Below are 20510 nucleotides of genomic sequence, written 5' to 3' on the forward strand. Positions count from 1 at the left end.
GGCTGATGGGGTTATGCAGATTTCCCTTGATGAGGGCTGAGAAGTCAGATATGGCACAATGGACAGAGTACCCCAAGGGCCCCCTCTCCTTCCCCGGCGTCATTCACACCAGCTGCTTCTCAGGGCAGATCTGCACCGGCACAGGGATCATTACCACCGCGATCGGCTGCGTTTTAGATGGGACTGGAGCTGTAACAACGTAAGGAACCAACGTGCAGCAGGGTACTGGGCTCTCTCACCACAGGGCAGAGGCTTCAAACCCTGAATGCTAGGAACAGACGGTCTGATGCCTGTCCGGTATTGGAGGGACTGGAGAGCGCACCGTACAAAGAAACCGGGGTTACAACCCCGCCTCTCCTGTCAGAGCTCAAGGGACCCTTCCCAGTGCTCCCCTGCCGCCAGGCAGCTCAGGACCCCTGCCGGACCAGGTGAGCACTCGGGTGCCAGAGTGACGGGTGGCAGCGTGAAACCCTGGAATTCTTGCTTCGAGACCAGCAGGGCAGTTCAAAGGGGAACTCCGGAGTTGCTTCTACTCACATTTTGTCGATGATCTTGAGGAAGACACTGCAGTCCTGAAGCTGCGACAGAGCATGCAGGGGACTGTCAACCTTCAGACTGTTCACCTGGGGACAGGACAGGCACAAGCTAGGAGCACTCGAGCAAGCCTGGGTCGCCCAGCTGTGCCAGGGCCTGACGGGGCGGCCTTGGCCTTACAAGCCTAGATGTCGTGGCAGGAGCTGGTCCCCTTGGGAGCCCCGAATTTACCCGCCCCAGCCACCACTGCGAGCTGTAAGCCCAGCACGACTCCTGCACTCTGACATGAGAGCCACACGGTGGAAGACCCAGGCCTCGGGCACAGCACGTCTCCCTGGAGACGCTGGCAGGCAGCAGAAAGATTTCAAAAGACATCCTGCCTCAGTTTACACCTAGACTTGGCATGACACTGGCCTCGGGGCAGGTTTCTAAGGAAGTAATAAGCAGGTACGGTGCTTCCAGTTTCTCCACAGCAGGAACGGTGAGCAAACCTCTCCCCCTGCCCCAGGTCCCACGGGGCTGCACGCACGCTAACAGCTGCTCCAGGCTGCAGAGGCGGTTCACCACCCCACCAACGTCCCCACGGAGATGCGCACGCTCCCAAACACAGATTAAGCAGTTCAGGAGCCCTTGCAACGGGAGAAGAGCTTATCCCCTCCTACCGCAGGAAGGGTGGGCAGAAACAGTCAGGCAAGGAGACTTTACCCAGGCCAGGAGAGCACTGGCCCTCGCAGCATGAAGAGACATCGCTGTGACGCTGCCAGGTTACCCTCCAAACCTAAAAGGGCCAAGAAAAAAAAAATATATCGTTAAAGGCTGAATGGAGCAAGCGGATCCCTGCACAATCAGCACCGGGCATTGGTTCAGATAAGGGAGAACTAACGAAAGGCAACTCTGCTTCTTTGGCATCTCCCCTCCGAGGAGCTCAGCACATTTCACAGGAGGGATGGAACAGCATCCAGGGGTCCCCCTCATCTTTTCCAGCTGGGGCGTAATAAATTTTATGTGCATGAAGATGTGTGCAGCTGTGCACCACCAGGAGAAGCCCAGGCTGCCGGCTGCGGGCGCTCTGCTACTCAGCTGAGCTGCACCTCAATCTCTCCTGAGCAGATGCCCAAGTGTTTGGCTTACAGGAAACACTGAAGTCACCCCAGTTCACTGACAGAAAAGCAGTGACAGAGAGTCTTGACTGTAGCAGAAACAAATACATGCAGGCCTCCTGGCCTCTGGATCTCTGCTGCTGGGTGTTGCCAGATACTTATTTAGCACCTTTCATCCTGAACGTTGGCAAGATTCCTTACTAATTAGTCCAGGGGGAATCCCGTCATCCAGCCTACAAGTGTGGCCACCTCTGGAGTAGAACAGATGCCTTCCTGCCGCACACAGCAACGTTACAGCTGTTTCAGAAGAACAGCAAGTGGGGCACATCCCCATGGGAAGGTCTTACTTTTCCAGGCTGAAACATAGCTCAGGTACCAATTAGAAATGCCTTGACCTGTGTTGTCAGAGAGGTCAAGGTCTGCATCTTATGTTTCCGCTGAAAGCCATTAAAAGCTCTGCAGTGTGTCTGATGTCACCTCCCTAACTGTTCTCTCCGTGGGAGTAACAGAGGGGTAGTCGCGTTAGTCTGTATTCCAACAACAAAGCAGCAGCCGGGTAGCACTTTAAAGACTAACAAAACAATTTATCAGGTGACGAGCTTTCGTGGGACAAACCCACTTCTGCAGATCAGCCCCACGAACGCTCATCACCTAATAAATTATTTCGTTAGTCTTTAAAGTGCTACCGGACTGCTGGTTGGTTCTGTTCTCTCCGTGGTATAACAAGGCACCTGTTAGTCATCAGGTTTATTACAGCAGGGCCTGAATACCAACCAATATTAGAGTCGCATGGTGCCGGGCACTGGACGGAGACACCAGCAGACAGCTCTGACCAGTGCTCCTGGTAAGCTGAGCGCTTGAGAGAGATCCAGATGCTGCCTAGCTGATTACCAGAGCTGATCACAGCTGTCCCCAGGAGGCAGCATGTGTTTCTAGGGTGGTGCACATCTGCACATAACAAAATTTATTCGGCCCATAGATAGAAAAAAAAAATTAGAGGGAACACTGGCACCCGAGCCCAAAAAGCCTGGTCTGGACAAGACAGAGCAAGGGGAAGCAGATTGTAGAGGAGCTGGTTCAAAGGAAAACTGCAACCAGGCTGCCCACTGAATCCCCTTCCTTCTCTGAGGAGGAGCGCACGTTAACCTTTGCTGGGCCTTCCAAGTTATGCAGAGACTGGGGGTCTAAGTTAAAGGTGGGGAGCAGAGGGTGAATGCCAGAGTGACATGGAGACCAGAGGGATTAACGCTGAGCTCTCTCAACCAGCCCCAGTGAGGGAGCGAACTGGAGCTGCACAACTGGGTTTAACTCTCCACGTTCATTTACAGAAGCAGGTTCCAAACCAGTTGAGATTTAGCAACCCCTTGCAGGATCGCCTCTTTCCCCACACCACTTTGAACCACCTCCCCCGGCGCTTTGAAGGCTTGGACTAGTGCCAGGGGTTCAAACAAGGAACTAACCTACTCAGAGCTGTGGGGTCTTCTACTCAGACACAAGCTCTGGGTAAGGGACAGGAGGAGTCACGTTCCAACGCGCAGCAAAGGACCACTGGGTCGACTGCCCTGGATCCGTGCAGGCACCTCCCTCTGTACGGCCCGACAGCATGGGAGAGGCCCCGTTACTGCCTCTTGGACACGCACAGACACGTGAACATCTCAGTGCCCAAAGGCCCTGGCTGTCCCCACCCAGAACAATGAGCTGCTGTGGCCACTCGGTTCCCTGCAGGCTCATTAAGGCAGAAGCCAAGTATTTTTCAGACTAGCCCTGTCCTCCTGCAGCCTCCTTCACCTCCTAGCCACTACAGGGCCTTTCTGCTGACAGCCGGGGGCGGAGGAGTCAACCCATACAAAGGTCACGGACTCCCACTTTCTGGCCCAGCTCTGGCACTGGCTCTGCCTGTGGCAGCAGGGCTTGAGCACGCCTGACGGCTGGGAGCATTTGCGAAGTGCTTCAGACAGTCCTTCTGCCCACGCATGCTACTGGGGCAGGACGTCCTCATTCAGACCCTGACGACAGCTACAGTAAGACAGTGGCCTACATCAAATTTCAGCTTGGTCCTCGGAGGGTTTGCCTCGCTCCCCCCCGCCGCCCCGCCCCATGAACATTTAAAACCCAGGCTCCAGCTGGAGAAGGGAGGTATCACACAGGATGGGGGTCAGCCAGGCCCTGCCCCTGCCCGCAGGCAGATGTGACTCATTCACAGGGAGAACAGGAGGTTATCCAGCGACCAGGACACAGCATAGAACAGCACAGAAACCAGAAGCTGTCAGCGCAATCCACCTTGGGGAGAGGGGCCCAGAGGGGGTCCCCGAGCCAGGCCCTGGTCCTCCTCCCTCCCTCTCCAGCCAGACCAGACTGCCCCACTCAACAGCCCAGTTCTGATTCACACCAGCCAGGCCCCTCCTCCCGCCTGCGTCCTGTTTCCCAGGAAGAAAGGTGTCACCTGGTTGCCTAGGTTACAAGGGCCGTGGAGACCCATTCCACAGTATGAGAAGTCATCCCACCGAAACTCCCATCACCAGTTATGCATGAATGCTGTGCCTAGGGAAACTGAGGCACCCACCTGGTTTTAATACAGCACGGCAGGAAACACGCAACCTAACCAGGGGGCTAAAATCCTCACAATCTCCACCTTGTCACAGGAGGGGAGCCAGTTTTCCATCACAACCGTCCCCTGAGTTAGTGATAGAAGGGCCTGAGACAACCTGCTGTCGCCGATTGCCCGGTTCCCTTCACTGCTGGTGGCAGCTGCTGTGTCCCTTCCTGCACCTCAAAGGACGTCTCTTTGTCCCACACTGAGTTGCCGAGACAGAGCCCTCAGAGAGGCTGGGGGTTTCTAAGAGCCTCCAGCACAGATCCCACTTCTGCCACCACTAAACTGCTGATTCCTTCCCACCCAGCTCTGCTCCATCACGGCAGGTTCTCAGCCTAGGAGCTGGAAATCTAGCAGCAGCTGATTGCGCTTGGCTGATGACCCTTCTGTCAGGGCTGAGCAGGCACCTCTGCTCTCTGGAACGGAGCAGGAGCCCAGGAAAACCCAGAGGAGTTAACTGCTAGGCTGAAACAAAGCAAAGCGGGCTCAACTCAGCTGCCTCTCAACGCAAGCCCAGCTCCAGGAGAGGTGGGACAAGGCTGCATTTCACTGTGGCCCAGGACTGGTAGGAAAAGGTAGCACAGTGGGACTGTTTCACCCTTTGTTGAAACACGGCCACCAACGGGGTGAAACACAGCAGCCGTTCCTCTGCCCAGGACAACACTCTGCACAGTCCGGAGGGCAGGAAACACAGCAGAACACAAGTAGCCAAGTGGCTGGGCAGGGGGAACTGCAATCAGCAGCTCGTAATTAACCAACCCAGAGGCTAGTCAGAACTCTGCTGCAGAAAGTCGTGGGACATGGAGTGACCCCCAGCTGTCAGGTGCTTGCTTTCAAATCCCCTCTGGAAAGAGAGGGACAGTCACGCCCCCCCAGGTGTGCTGGAACACGGGCGGGTGTGGCTACCGAGGAAGGTGTGGGCATGGCGCAGCTGGAGTGAGGGTGATCGCAGCCTTCAATGTGCTTGGCTGAATCCCTGCCTTGGTGAACCCTGTGGGCTCCGAGGCCTTGTCTGCACTTATCAGGGTGGAGCTGGACAGGAGGGAAGTGCCAGGAAGAACCTCTTAGCATGCACAGAGCTCTGCACAACTCTGCCAGGGACAAGCCCAGCCAATGGTCCTTCCCAAGCTAGCAGAGCAAGGTTAATGAATTACTGGGACACCAGCTTTAGCATGTGCTGGCCGGAGATTAAGAGCTCTCAGGCACAGGCGCCTCCCCCTTTCCTCTGAAGTCCCTGGAAAGCCATGCCCAGGAGACATGGCCATGGCAACTAACCTGGCAGAGCCCGCCAAAGGCTTCGCTGTGGCATGGGCTGAAAGCGGAGACATACACATACCCGGAGTTTCCTAAGCCACGTCAGCCCTTCCCACCCCTAGAGCTTCCCTGGCAGCGCTTCCCAACACACCCTTTTCGCTCGCTTCAGGGTCTCTGCCCTCCCCGGGGCTCTGAGAACGGATCAGGCTCCTTGGGGAGAGGAGAAAGCCCTCAGGAAACGCCTCAGTGCCTCCCCTCTCGGCGGGAGAGCTGGGGACAATTGGCGGAGGGCTCTCTGGAGAGATCCAGGGACTCCCGCCCGGGCCCTTCTCACATTTCAAACACCCTGATAAGAAACTCCTCCCCCCGCTCCGCTCCACCTCCTCTTCACTCTTTCTGGGGAAGCACAGCAGCAGCTCCAATGCTGGCCTGGGGGGCAGGGGGGGAGCTACCCTACACTTACAGACACTGCACTGCTGTCCCCCGCCCTCACACCAAGCACCAGCCTGTCGCTGATGCACTCGGATCCCTTTCCTCCTGATGGCTGCAGTGAGCACAGACCCCCTGCCAGGCAAGGTGCCCTCTCCTTTTCCCCACGCGTGTGCAGAATGAGCGTGTCAGGCGCACCTGTCGGGAGATCACGTGTGGGCACAGGGCTGCAGGCGCTGGCAATGGGGTTTGGGGTGCAGTGGGGCAGGCTCTGGGCTGGACAGAGGATTGGGGTGTAGGGAGGTGAAGGCGCTGGCTGGCGGTGCGGGTGCTGGGCTGGGGCTACAATGAGGGGTTTGAGGTGCAGTGGGGCAGGCTCTGGGCTGGGCAGAGGATTGGGGTGCAGCGAGATGAAGGCGCTGGCTGGCGGTGCGGGTGCTGGGGTGGGGCTGCAATGAGGGGCTGGGGTGCAGACTTCCCTAGGGCTGAAGTGCCCCTCCCCACCACGGAGCGAGTTACCTGCACAGCACTGGCTCGGCTGCTAAATGGCTATGCGGCTTAGTGGGAGCTTAGCTGCTCGAGAGGATGGAATTGAACCCCCCTGGCTTCAGATGCCAAATAGCAGAGCTCTAGCAAAGGGAAGCTGCAGGAACCCCAGCGCACTCTAGAGCGGACTGCCTCTCTACCGTAAGCAGAGCTGCCAGGGCAGCTCACCTGAAGCACAGTGACCTTTGCATCCCACGGGGCTTCCACAGTCACAGCGCAGCAGCCGAGACGGCAACGAGCATGCCTAACACTGGGCACCGCAGAACAAAGCTGACGGAGGTGGGAGGGCGAAGGAGACCACCGTTTGGATCTGGGGTTGGGAGGACAGAGGTGGGTAGAACCAGAGCTCAGAGGAAGAGCAGACACTTACTAGCCAGAAGACTAACACTGCCAGCCAGATGTAGAGAAAGAAAAAGGGGGTAGAGGTAGCACCCACCAGTGAGGCCAGCCTGCCACCAAACCCAAGCGCCAGGAAAGGACAGGTACAGCTCCAAACATGCCATTCCTACTGGCTGCCTAGAGACACTCTCCAAGCAGCCTCTGGCTAGTAGAGGCCTGAACAGGAACTCCCAGGGGCACCTTCCAGATGTTGGAAAAGCACAGCTGGGTCTCTGCGCCATACTCCAGAACACCCAGGCTTCTATCCGAGGTGCAAGACAGGGCTGGCTCCTGATAACCTTCCCCTTAGACTCGCTCTGTCGCCTTCCTTGCCAGGACAACACCACTTCCCCAGTTAGCTCTAGCGCCTTGGGGCTCTCCTGAGCTGGGGAACTAAGTGACATGGTTCTTGAGCATGGCAGTGTGACCCCACTAGACTAACCACCGGCAGTGAAACTGACCAGCGTTGTTCATTTCAATTCAGCTGCTGTTTGCCAGCACCTCCAGTAGCCATAATGGAGTGACTCCAAAAGACAGCTCCCCATCCGTTCACACTCCATTTCCAGGGGGCAAGATTGCCTTGCAACCCTCAAGATTCAGGACTTGAGTTTCAGAAGATGAAAGCCTGTTGTGGTGCAGACAGTCATAGGTTAGACCAGGGGTCTGCAACCAAAGTAGCCAGAAGAGCTGTTTTTTCCAATTTAGTTACAATATCAATCTTTCAGGAGCTGCAAAGCGAATGAATACGAGACAGTCATTAATAAATAACGTCAAACCATGCTTTTTGTGACCCCTGGTTTAAGAACAGCGCACACAATGATTTGTACCACTTAAAGAGTTAACGTTACTTTCATGCCCCATCCCCAGGCTTAACCCCTATCTGCCCCAGACCGGCCTCCCCATTCCCAGGCTTAACCCCTATCTACCCCAGACCGGCCTCCCCATCCCCAGGCTTAACCCCTATCTGCCCCAGACCGGCCTCCCCATTCCCAGGCTTAACCCCTCCCCGCCTCAAACTCAGGATTAACCTGCTTCAGCCACAAATTCCTCCAGCAGCACATGCATGATGTCACTGCTCCTTCCCCTTCACCTCCACCTCCTTCTCTGCAGGGCTGTGTAGTTCCAGCCGGGGCAGACTCAGCCACCCCTCTTCCCCCAGCAGCTCTCCTGCTCACCTCCCCCACCTGCCCTGCCATAGCTGAAATAATGGAACCAAATGTAATTAGTTTAATGGGCGGATCCCTCCTGCTGCCCTGCCTCCTGTTAAACCAATTAACTCTAGTTCCATTAGCTCAGCAGCGGCAGGGCAGGGAGCCACAAGTGACTCCTTACAGAGCCGCAAGTTGCCAAGCCTGGGGGCTAGACCCTCAGCTGCCAGGGAAGCTTTCCTCCCAGCTGCAAGTTGAGAGGTGGCTTGGAGTTTTGAAGGTCTATATCTATCAGGCCATTTCTCATTACTAGCTGGCGGAGAGCAGAGAACTACGGCTTTGCTGGGAACGTACTCGCTGTCACCACTTCCACGCCAGCACACGAAGGGCGAGAGACAGGGTGCAAAACGAAAAGCCGCCAGGTGACAGTCGCTAGTTCAAGTTGCGAGGGCCAAACACATTTACCTTCTGAGGGCCGTTGTGGCTAATATGGAGGGAGATGCTTTTCAATTCTCTTTCAGCTCAGCTGTCAGGGACTTCACGGTTCTGCTCCCAAATTCAGAGGCCTCATGGTTTAGCTAGATGTACGCAAAAGGCCAGATGCTATGGTGATGAGCCTCTACAGCGCACGCGAGTTCAAGTCTTGGTTTTAAATTCCTAGCGGGCAGCCTCTGACATCACAAAAGCTACCATCACAATTGGCGCTCCTGGCTGGCAGTCGACTGAATAACCCAGGGCAGCCCTGCGGCCTCATTCCTGAAAACACCACCTCCAAATCAGGGCTGAGGTTTAGTGGGAGCAGGAAGATTTGCAATCTCCCGCAGCTCCACTGACAAGGAAGTCAGTGGGCTTTAAAACAGCTTCCACCCACTGTATTTCTAATTTGACGGTGCTCAGCTGGGTACCTCAACCACCTGCCCTATGTCCCACTGGCACCTCCTGCTGACTTCAGTGGAGCACTCAGCAGCTGTACACATCCAGCCCTTCGCCTTTGGGAGTCGCAAGATAGACAGCTTTGGATTAAGTCACTGACCTTTGCAGTATCAGTGAGGTTCTAGACCCATTATCCAGATTGGTAGAGTGAGGCCCAGAGCGACCCATCCTGTTACTTAGTCCTTCCCCTCCGGCTCACTTGTCTCATCACGCCTTTCCCTTCTAACCTCTTTAAGGCACGGCCTCCTTTATGGTGTAGGACGCCCACCTAGCACAACAGGGCCTGAACCTGGGGGAGCCCCACAATAAGTAACAGAGCAGTAAGTTAAGAGAACTGCCAAGGAACTAAGGAAGTCAGCGTTCGAGAAAGGGTTGTAACTCCAGCCTTCCTAGCTCTCAGCCACGTGCTCAGACAGCTTTTGTCAGAGCTGGCCTGGGGCACTGCTGATACCCAGGCAAGCCGGGCAGAGTGGCTCCCTCCGTACAGAGGGTAGGGACCAGGTCCCACCTGGGAGGAAGAGACATGCTGGCCCTTGATCTGCCAGGCATACTCGCTGTTCTCCTCCTCCAGGCACCCTCGCTTCAGAGCCAGGGAAGAAAGGTCATCAGCTCCCAGTATCAAAGGGAAGAAAAGCTTAATTTCCGCTGCAGGGCCCCATTCACGCTGGGGTGGAGCCTGCGTTAGCTGACCTGAATAACAGCTTCCATACGTGACCTGACAGCCTGGGTCTCCCCGCCAGTGCTTTACAGCTACCCTGACCCCCAACGCCCCGCGCCACTGAAGAGGAAGCAGCTTTGCCTGGGCTGAGAAAAGGGGAATAAAATACAACCTTGAGAGAACCCCCTGCACAGAAGGGCCAATACCCAGCTGTGCGGAAGGCAGAGAAGCCGCAGAGAGAGCTATGGCTGTTTTTAAATAGGGGATTGCGTTCTGCTGGCCCATAGCAGCTAACCCAGCCAAAATACCATCTTAGGCAAGGCTGTTTTTCGGACATGCAATTCTGCTAACAAACCACCCACCCAGAGGAGGGGACAATCCACTCCCACCGCTCGTCTCCACGCGAGGTTGCTTGTTGATATCCCCACCCCCCCACCTCCCGCCATTCTCTGTTCCTCAGAGCTCTGGCCTGGATCCACAGCAACAGGGGGCGTGAGCCTTTTGCAGAAAGCACGCAGCAATTTGCCCGAATTTGAGCGCTTGCCACACGGGTCGTTAACCAACCCACCCTCTCTCACATACACCTCTCCCACCCTCCCAAATCGAGTTTGCTTCTATTCCCAGCCCCCCGCCGGCCCCTTCCAGCGCAGTCAGCACAAAGACACTTATTGAGAAAAACCCACCCTCTCCCCAGGAAGCCAAAACTCCCGGATGTTGGCAAATCAAACTTAGCCTGTCGCTTCAGAGTTGAGCTACTTATTCGCACCTTTCAGGGCAAGCAAGAGATCTCAATCCTGCTGGTTTTACAGAATCCCCGAAAAGCCAGATTTTGGAGCTAGGAGATGGGAATTTAAAAAAACAAAAACAAAAAAAATACCCACCCCCCCTTCACGCCACCACCCCCATCCATGTTTAAGCAAACAAGGAAGATAAAGTCTTCGTTCAGGCCTTACCAGACTTCTAAAGCCACAATCTGTGTAAGGTTTTTAATCCGCCATTAGCGTTTAAAACCTTGGAAGAGACCAAAAAAGGGAGAGTAATCACACACAAAAGAAAAGTTGTTGGTTTTCTTCTCAGGCTGGCAGGAGATGGTTCCCCGCTTCCTGGCCCAGAGCCAGAGAAACGTCACAGCAAGGAGTCTGCTTTCTTTAAAGGCACACGGCACAAAAAGATGCAGCAGAAGCAGCTCAGTAGGTGGCAAGCTGCCACCAGATTCAGAAAGGGACAGTCCTGCTAAATGGACGCCTTTGTAGGAAACCGATCCAACCCTCTCATGTCTTTTCCTAGATGCGGACACTTGATGCAACCATTTTACACCTCGGCATTCCCTTGGAGAAGGGCTGCTGACTTGGCAGACCCAGTGCCACACAGACATGAAAGGCGAAATCCTTCGGCGGTCTGGTTCCTTTCACAGCTTGGTGTGAAACGCGACAAATTCCAACGGGAAGTCAGGTGTTAATTACTTTCACCGTTACAAATTTATCATGGGGGCAGCTTACCAAGGGCCATGCTCTAGGAATGATTCTGGGGACTTGGCCAAGCTATAAAGTCCTGCCTAACAGATGAGACAATCAAGTCGTCCCCTTGGCCCTCGAATCCATGGGCGGTAATTTGCAATTTAGGCCTTTAAACGCCCCCTCCTTCAGCTCCAAACATGCTCAGAACTAGAGCGGGACGAGTAAGGAGGCATCGCTAACAATAGGCAGACGTCTCACAGAGACCTGCATCTGACAAAGTGGGGTTTTGCCCATGAAAGCTCATGCTCATAGGTTTTTGTTAGTCTATAAGGTGCCGCAGGACCCCTCGTTGCTTCTGCAGCTCCAGGCTAACACGGCTCCCCCTCTGATACGTCTCACAGAGATGATTACCTTGTGCCCTTATAACACCACTGCTATCAAAAAACGGGGCTGGGGACCCAACTACCAATTTCAAATCACTTTCCATTTGCGTCTGAGGCCCTTGATGCACTGCAGCTCAGACTCCCAGACACAGCTCCAGCTAACCTGGCGCTGTTGATGGGTTGGCCAGGGACGAGCCTTGTTTAAACACACAGGGGTTTTTAAACACTTTGTTGACTGGCACAACTCCACTAGAAATCCATGGAGCTGGAACTCTGCTAAATGAGTTTGAGTGCATGCAGCGCTTCTAGACACCGGGACTCGGAAAAGACCTGGCTGATGCCAGGTAAACATGGGACATTAGAAACGCAAGTACTGCTGGTATAAGAAGGTAGCATGAAAAAAAAAAAAAAAAATCAAATCCGTAAATGGATGAAGCGTGAGAAGTGCCCTTTCAGCAGGGCAGGTCAGTGTTAAACCCTTTCCAGACTACTGACTGGGGTACAAGGTGAACTACACAGCCACATCTTTGAACTGAGCCCAGCTGGGGTTCGGTACCTCCGGGCCTCCCCTTGGAAATACGGCTGCTGAAACACATAAGCATTCCTGCAGCAGCCAGAGTGTTTCCAGCTGCCTGTCCACTATTTCGGAGGGCGCTCCCAAGTGCATACAAACAGGCTGGGCACCAGAAGCCATTCCAGCAGATTATGGCAGCGGGAAAGTCAAAGCTTCTGCCCTCAGTTTCTCCCACCTAAGGAAGCAAGGACTTTTCAGATGGTTGGAGGTTTACTTCATCGGTGTCTGTATGCTCACAAGACCTGCCAAAAGGAATCGATACAAGCTGCAGAGAGCAGGCCTGCAGATGGGGGCGGGGGTACTGGGAGAGGGGGCCAGTTGCACTGAGGTCCCAAGACTCAGTTTTATTAAGTATAAAAAAAGTACGGTTTATGTGACTACAAGTGAAAACCAACAAATCAAAGCACGCTCTTAAGTTAAAACAAAAGATGCCAGCCAATTCTATTATACAGCAGAACCCGGAGAAACACGCACTCAAGTTGCGCGTACCTCGGTTTAACGCAACTCAGGGCGGTGGAGAGCTGACGCCTGGCTCTGAGCTGCCCACCGCTCAGGAGAGCTGGGAAAACTGACCTCTGAAACTAACCAGCGCTGCAGCACTGGTTATTTTCCTGTCTCCTGTCAGCAGCAGGATGCTGGGAGCCAGGCTCCAGCTCCTCCCCACTCACAGGAGCAGGAAATTGACCAGCACTGCAGCACAGGTCAGTTTCCCTACTCCTATGAGTGGCAGACAGGGCTGCCCACCACTCATAGGAGACAAGAAACTGACCAGTGCCGCCGACCATGCAAATTCATGAGCTAAATAGTATTCTTATCTCAGTTAAAATGCTTCAAGTCACTTTCTCTTTATTCTGGCCTTTTCCAAAGCTCTTTAGGCTCCTTTGTTTTCAGGTTTCTTCATGTGTATTCTCTTTGGGTACATGAGGCAGCTTCAAAGGCCAGCTAAAACAAAGATTTGGTTGCTTTCCATTCTGTAAAATAGACTTTCCTCCAACATGTTCAGACTCCCCATCCCCTCAGAAAAATGTCAGATGCAGAATGGATGCCAGTACCAGGTGGCATGGTCACCTGTCTTTCTAGGACCAACCACACTTTGGGCTTAAAGGAAGAATAAAACTATTCACAGATGAATGGTTTGAGTACTGAGTCATTAACCTCCTAAAGGATTACTAAATGGCTCTCATTTGCACATTTAGCACTACAACCAGATTCACATTTCAAAGTCTAACTTCACATACAAGAATACACGCACAAAAAATGGAAGACTAAAAAAATATGGAGATACCCATCTCTCAGGACTGGAAGACACCTTGGGAGGTCATCGAGTCCAGTCCCCTGCCCTCTTGGCAGCACCAAGCACCATCCCCGACATGTTTTCATATATTTGTTATATATATTTCATCTATTAGCCCCAGACGCCTAAATGGCCTCCTCAAAAATTGGACTCGCAACTGCAGGTTTAGCACGTGCCCACACAGAGGTGCAGCAGACTAGAACTTTGAAATTGATGCTACATGAGGGGTTTTCCTGAACTATGCACATTCGTGAGTCAATTTGCATAATGTCTGGTGGGTGTGACACCTGCACTTTAAATATTTTACAAATTCAATTACAACACAGGACAAAGCACATCGTGCTCACTACTTCCGAGAATGAATATTTGCTCTGTAAAAATTATATTTTCCTATACAAGCTCTCTCATGCAGAGACTGACAATTGTAAAATTACGTGCAAACACTGGAATCAAAAATAAGTTGGTGTGAAACATGAGCGCAATGGTCTCCAGGGCTTTGGAGCCCCAGACTATCTTGTGAATGGAGTGCAATCCAGGCTATACCACTAACCCAAATATTCTCGCCCTGCCAACTTCCCCGCCCCGGACTTTCTCCTAGGTCCTGCCCCAGCCCCTCCCTCACCTCCTCCTCACTCCTTTCTCTGGGCTGGGCAGGGGGCTGTTGTGCCGGGTGTGATCCTGAGCTGAGAAGTTCAGAGTGTGGGAGGGGCTCTGGGCTCAGCCTGGGACAGGGGGCTGGAGGAGGGACAGGGGGTCAAGGCACTGGTTCTGGGAGGGATATTGGACTCAGGGCAGGGGTTCAGATGCAGGCTCCAATTGGGCAACACTTACATCAGGCAGATACTGGGTGGCGGTGCAGTGGGGCTAAGACAGGCCCCACACCACTCCCAAAACCAGCAGCGACTCCTTGGGGGCAAGAGTCATGTGACTCCATGAACTGCACCCGCCCCCCCCGCCACCAGCCTCCAGCCCTGCACCTCCCATTGGCTGTGGTTCCCCACTCCCAGCCAATGGGAGCTACAGGGACAGTGCCTGTATGCAAGAGTAGCATACAAAGAGGGATTCTGCCCCATGGACTGCAGGGATGTGCCAGCCGCTTCCAGGCACAGTGCAGGGCCAGGGGAGCCTGTCTCAGCCCAGCTACTCTTCCAGACTGTTAGTGGCCGATCTCCGGATCTGGCTGCAGGAGCCTCCAGGAGACCGAGGTTGATTCCACAAGATTCCCGGCCAGTGTTCCACACATGGCTGGAAAAAAACAGAGGGAATGAATTTTGTTATGTGCCCCAATCTCAACCCCATCACCAGTACAAACTCAAAACCAAGCAATTTAAAGAAAAAACCCCACCCACATATTGTATGTATCAGGCGAATTATTCCAGCCACAACAGGCATTTTCGTGAAAGATAGAGAGAGAAACTCAGAGTGAGACAGATTTGCATGGCCTCTTTAAGTATGCTGAGCACGTTCAGACATTGGAGCAGCTGCCAGAAAGCTCCCTCCACCCCGAGCCCCGTTGTGGTATCCTTTTGGATGAAGATGGGGTACAGAGTGCAGGGAGGGGCACACTCTAACATCCGAGCCCCTCTCCTTGGCCTCCCCCACCCTGCACAGAAAGCAGGAGGCTCCCGGAGGACAGCTCCAAGTCAAAGGGCAGGACAAGCATGGAAGTGAGAAGGGGAGCAGATGAAGGGCTGGCACTTAATGGTCTCTGGGCCAAACCAGTCAGGATCACCTGTCAGAGGGTCCAGGACATACCAGTAGATTCTGATCTGCTGTTTGGTGACCAGTAATCCACACCACCTGACAGGTGTGTGTCTAGCCTGCTCTGAAACACCTCCAACGACGGAGATTCCATAGCCTCCTGAGACAGCATATTCCAGCGATTAACCACCCTGGCAGGAAGCTTTTCCTGATGTCCAACCTAAACCTCCCTTGCCGCAACTTAAGCCCATTGCCTCTTGTCCTACCCTCAGAGGTGCAAGAGAACAATCATGTTCCTTCCTCCATGTACCGATCTTTTACATACTTGAAAACTCTAAGCATGTCCCCATTCAGCCTTCTCTTCTCCAGACTCAAACTCAGGTTTTGCCATCTTCCCTCGTAGGTCATACTTCTGACCCATTCATCATTTTTGTTGCTCGTCTCTGGACTCCCTCTAATTTACCCACGTCTTTTCTGAAATGTTGTCCCCAGAACTGGACACAGTACTCCAGGTGAGGCCTAACCAGCGTGAAGTAGAGCGGAAAAATTACTCGTGTCTCGCTTACAACACTTCAGCTAATACAGCCCACAATGACGTTTGCTTTTTTTTTTTTTTGGCAAATGTCACACAGCCGATTAGTCTTTAGTTGTGATCCACTATGACCCCTAGACCCCCTTCTGCAGTACTCCCTGCTAGGCAGTCATTTCCTATCTTTAGGTGTGCAATTAATGATTCCTTCCAAAGTGGAGTACTTTGCGTTCGTCCTATCGAATTTCACCCGGTTTACTTCAGCCAGTTTCTCCAGTTGGCCCACGTGATTTTTAATTTTAATCCTATTCTCCATAGGATTTGCAAACCCCCAACTTGATACCATCGTCACACTTCATAAGATCACTCTCTCTGCCATTATCTGTTAATTTGTAAGGTATCACAAACTCCCTGTTGGTTTTACAGATGTTAACACAGCTACCTCCATGGCAGCGTATAAGAATTTGAAAATAGAAAGGAATGGTCTAGTAAACTCTTTCAATATCCGGCAGCCCCAGGAACAGGAGGTTGCTGGATATTCAAACATTCTGTATAATAGAGAGGTATACCTACCAATGCATAACACAAGAGAAAAACAAGATTAGCTGTTAAGAAACAAACCAACAATAGTGGATCAGAGCTAAATACGAATCGACTGTGTGACGCTTCCAAAAAAAAAAAATTAGCAAATATCATTCTGGGCTGTATTAGCTGAAGAGTGTTGTAAGGAAGACATCAGTAATTTTTCCACTCTACTTGACACTGATTAGGCCTCACCTGGTGTACTGTGTCCAGTTGTGGGCACCACATTTCAGGAAAGACGTGGATAAATTGGAGAAGGTCCAGAGAAGACCAACAAAAATGATGAATGGGTCAGAAGTATGACCTAAGAGGGAAGGCTGCAAAACCTGAGTTTTAGTCTGGAGAAGAGAAGACTGAGTGGGGACATGCTTACAGTTTTCAAGCATGTAGCATTTTACACTGTAACTTATGCTATATTTGCTGTATTAATTTGTATTTACTTTCACGTATAGAAAATGTAACTCCAATTTACTTAAGGTTAAAATGCTGGTTGTTTGAGTGCACCATATGACAGAATGCCGACTATGAAAGAGTTTACTGCAGATGAGGCTTTTCCTCTCGCAGCCTCTGAATGTTTTCCATTTGCAAAGTCTCTTTAAATGTGTTTCTTAAATCTGACCGGGAGATTTCCTTACACCTCAGCAAAAGTGAGTGTTACTAAAAATACCCATCACTGCAGCTCAGGTCTCATGAGACTGCCACAAGCTAAGGTGCACAATACAGGAAGGGAACAGGAACGCTATTCTCAGCCTCTCTAGAGCACTTCATATCTTAAAAACACGGTGCTTGGAACTGAGTTTAAAATAAGCAAAAACATTTAAAAATTATGGAATCCCCGGTCAGCCTCATTAGTATTTGTACAATGTATAATACAGAGCACCTGACCCTATGCTAGCCCAAGGAGCAAATCTCTAAGGCTACATCTACATTAGGCAAACTGAGTTAACCGGAGATATGCAGTTCTAGCTACGGCAATGGCATAGCTAGAATTAACTCATCCTTTTGGCTATCCCTACTGAACAAAGTCAACAGGAGAAGTTCTCCTGTCCACTTCCTTTCCTCCTCATGTCTCACAAGGAGGAAGGGGTCACCTGAAACCCCTGAGAGGTTGCTTTTGTGCATCCCCACTAAACACAAGAAATCAAGCCCTGGAAAATCAACCCTGAACAAGTCACTCTTCCAGGCTAGTGTAGACGTAGCTTAAGTATCTGTCACTCATGTGCTCAAGAATTAAACTTCTGCAATTTAGTACAGTGTCACAATCAGCCCATTAGCATGATCATTCTGGGACTTTTTGTTTTACCTCCTTTGTTAGAGGGCTGATGGGCATCCAACAAGGACAAAAAAAAAGTCTGTTCTCTGGAAGATGACAGCGTCACTCACCAAGGTTCTCGCAAAGCCAGACACAGTGTGACTTGCAAGCCAGAACCTCTGTGGAACTGACAGCACAAATCAAGTGGGGCCATTTTCGTTCATGTCTGTCTCCCTTGTGTGTGGGAAGATGGTGGAACAGCTGTTACACCTCATTGTGACATGGCATTTCTCAACTCTAGCAAGCTCTGCCATCACCACCCTATTTTCAACGTGCCCTTTGCACAAAGGCTGAGGCGAAGCGGCTTTGGCTGCCTCTAATTTCCAGGAACTCTTGTGCAGCGCTCCACAAGGCTTGATTCTGTCTCTCATCACCCACCCCAAAAGTATGTGAGACCACTGAGAACCTGGCAAGCAGTACGAGGGCTGGTTTACCTCCGAATCAGTCTGTGACGTGACATTCCACATTCTGTATGATAATTTGCTTACAATATTAATGACATAGTTTGAAGCGTGATCCGAAGAAGTCTTTCTGATCCGCCCATGACTAATTCCACCATTTGTAGAAGGGTGTTTCTGACAGCAAAGCCAACACCATGCTCTCTGGGTTCTTCTTGGGCTTTACCCTGCCAGAAAAAGGTGTAGTCCTTTTCCTTTAGAGATCCCGAACCTGCGAGTCGCGTCTCTTGCAGTGCAGCGATATCAACTCAGAGCCTCTTCAGTTCCTCGTTGATGACAGCGGTCCTTTGGGTGTCACTGATGGCCTGAAGATCTTCAGTCAAGCCGGTCAGCATGGTCCGCACATTCCAGCAAGCAAGCTTGAATTGCTGATGTTTCGCATTTCTTGTTGATGTTCTTATTGGTTTGCCTAGTGCCCAAATTTCAGTCACTTGTCAGGTTCAGGAACCTTAAACCTCATGCACCCAGCGAGGCAGGTGAACTGTGGCGGGACAGTACCCTATTGGCTGGGGGCTGCCCAGCTTGAGGCAGGCGGTGACTGTCCAGTGAGACGCAAGGATCTCTCCCACCGTCGAAGGCAACCCCTGGCGCTCGTTCTCTACGCCAATCGAGCAAGAGCTTATAACCAGTACCTGTTGCCTCCCGTGTTGATGCAACGCTGTTCAGCGATGCCGGAGTACCTCTCCGGGCACGAGCCTGGGCACTTATTATGGAGAGACTGGGCTGCCCAGACACCAGTGTCCCCCTCTCGGCTTTACTGATATAGTCCAAAGGAGAGGATAACCTCCACGTCTGGTACCAGCTCAGCTGCAGGAGTTGCCGGGACAGTGCCAGAAGTTGACACCGAACCGCCTTCGGACTCCACTCCAGATTTTCTGTCAGGGTTTACTCCCTTAGCCTCTCCCCTTCCCAGGATAACCCACAAGGCAGTGGGGTGTGGAGAATGTGGTTAAGGATCCCACTACTTCATACCTCCCTGTCACCACGAGTCACCATAGCTCACTGTGGAGCAATGACCTCATATCCCCGGGACCCTCCTCCCCACCTTTCGCCCCCCCAGCTACCATCACCATAGGACCTCGTGTGGGTCTTCATAGTCACAGTAGACGCTGTAAATGAAGCCCTCAATTGAAACTATAAAGGGCGCTATCCATAGTCTATGCAGACTGAAGGATGCCTACTCTTCTCTACATTAATGACATAACTGAGACATGCTTTATGCAGGATGGCTCATGGAAGATAGCACTGGATTTGCAGAACATGATTATCCTGTAGGTACGCATGTATCATTATTGTATCCAAAGTTAAGAATATTGACCTTGTTGCTGAAGTTGGCACATGTGAATGCTGTTTTCTCAGCACTTTCACCAACAAAAAAACTTCTCGCCCCCCAGGAGCAGTTTTCACACCTGCAATTGTTGCACCAAATCTTTCATCCCTCAGCCGTAGATGGGGTTTAAGCACCCGGGAATGACAGAAGTTTTATTGATCATTTGCAAGTGTAGACGGACTCATGGAGGATGCAGTCAGGTGACCTGGTCACCTGATACTCACCTGTACCTGCTGAACTGTTCCACCAGGGTATGGAGACAAAGGGCTCCCACATTATGGAAATTCTATACAAGGAAGTGGGGGGAAACAATGATTGTTTTCAGCTTACTTTACCTCCGCCTCCCCCCCTCCCCAAAGAGATACCTGAAAACACCTGGAAACCAAAGGATTGTAACCAGGGTGGGAGCAGGGAGAGAACAGCTGGGCCCGGGCTAAGGGTTACCTAGTCTACAAAGGACTAACTGAAACAATAAATAGGGTGAGAAATTATTTGAAAGGAATTTTTAGCAAAACTCGCTTAGGTTACATGCTTTGTATTCTTTACTGTAGCAATCTGCTTTGTTCTGCTCGCTACTTTTTTGACAACTTAAAATACACCTTATTTCTGCTTTATAATATAACCCAGTTTGTGCAATTTCTAACTGGCAGGAGGTGAGAGGCTGTGTACACCTTCCTTTACGCTGAGGAAGGAGACAAATTTCATGTATCATTGGGTTAGATCCCAAAGCGGGAGGGCGAACATCTGAGTGTTGAAGTAAGACTCTTGAGTGGAGTCTTCCCATCACTGATTTCCTGCCCCTTGGCTGGAGGAGACTTGAGATCCTGGCTCAGCAAGGCCACGTAAAAGGGGGCCCAAGCTGGCAGAGAAATTGGGCTTGGTGGTATCTGAAGCATCTCATGGATCAGACCATCTAGGCGCTCATCAGCCACCATGGTCCTAGTCACTAAATTTTGGCCGTAACAGGAAAAATTCCCCCAGACAAGAGAAGCGACAGTAACGTGTCTGAGAAGGAGAAACAGGAGGGTGCATCTCACCTATTGAGGGAGGCACAGTCTGAAGCCCTGGGCCAGTCCCACTCTTCCCAGCACAGAGAGATATTTCACTCAGGTGCTGCGAGGATGGAATAGTTAAGGTCAGTAGAAAGGTAAAGGATCGCACCCCTGAGTATTACGATTCCAGCCAAAAACACCTTTGAGAAGGCAGCTTTTTGTCCCCCCCATGTCCATTCAAGCAGCACGCTTTGGTTCTGATGTGCAACCACTGCTCAGCATACTTCCCCAGAAACACAGAGCTACAACTTTCCTCATCAGCATC

General features: G+C 52.0%; 1 protein-coding gene across 5 annotated transcripts in view; it reads right to left on the reverse strand.

Moving 5' to 3' along the window:
• Positions 1–20510, reverse strand: part of NUMA1 (nuclear mitotic apparatus protein 1) — a 66090-nt gene that overhangs the window by 32305 nt on the left and 13275 nt on the right. For 2 of the 5 annotated variants that reach the window (XM_075015467.1, XM_075015119.1), the window contains exons 1-3: positions 10527–10679; positions 1240–1312; positions 538–623 (exon numbers count right to left, since the gene is read on the reverse strand). In XM_075015467.1, the coding sequence (XP_074871568.1) occupies positions 538–623; positions 1240–1281 (128 nt within the window). In that variant the 5' untranslated portion in view covers positions 1282–1312; positions 10527–10679. Of the gene's footprint in view, positions 1–537; positions 624–1239; positions 1313–10526; positions 10680–20510 lie in introns of those variants that run through there. The other 3 variants (XM_075015294.1, XM_075015377.1, XM_075015211.1) reach the window with 3 other exon arrangements.

The sequence above is a fragment of the Carettochelys insculpta genome, chromosome 1 (genome assembly GCF_033958435.1).
Source record: "Carettochelys insculpta isolate YL-2023 chromosome 1, ASM3395843v1, whole genome shotgun sequence".
In the NCBI taxonomy this organism is placed as follows: Eukaryota; Metazoa; Chordata; order Testudines; family Carettochelyidae; genus Carettochelys; species Carettochelys insculpta.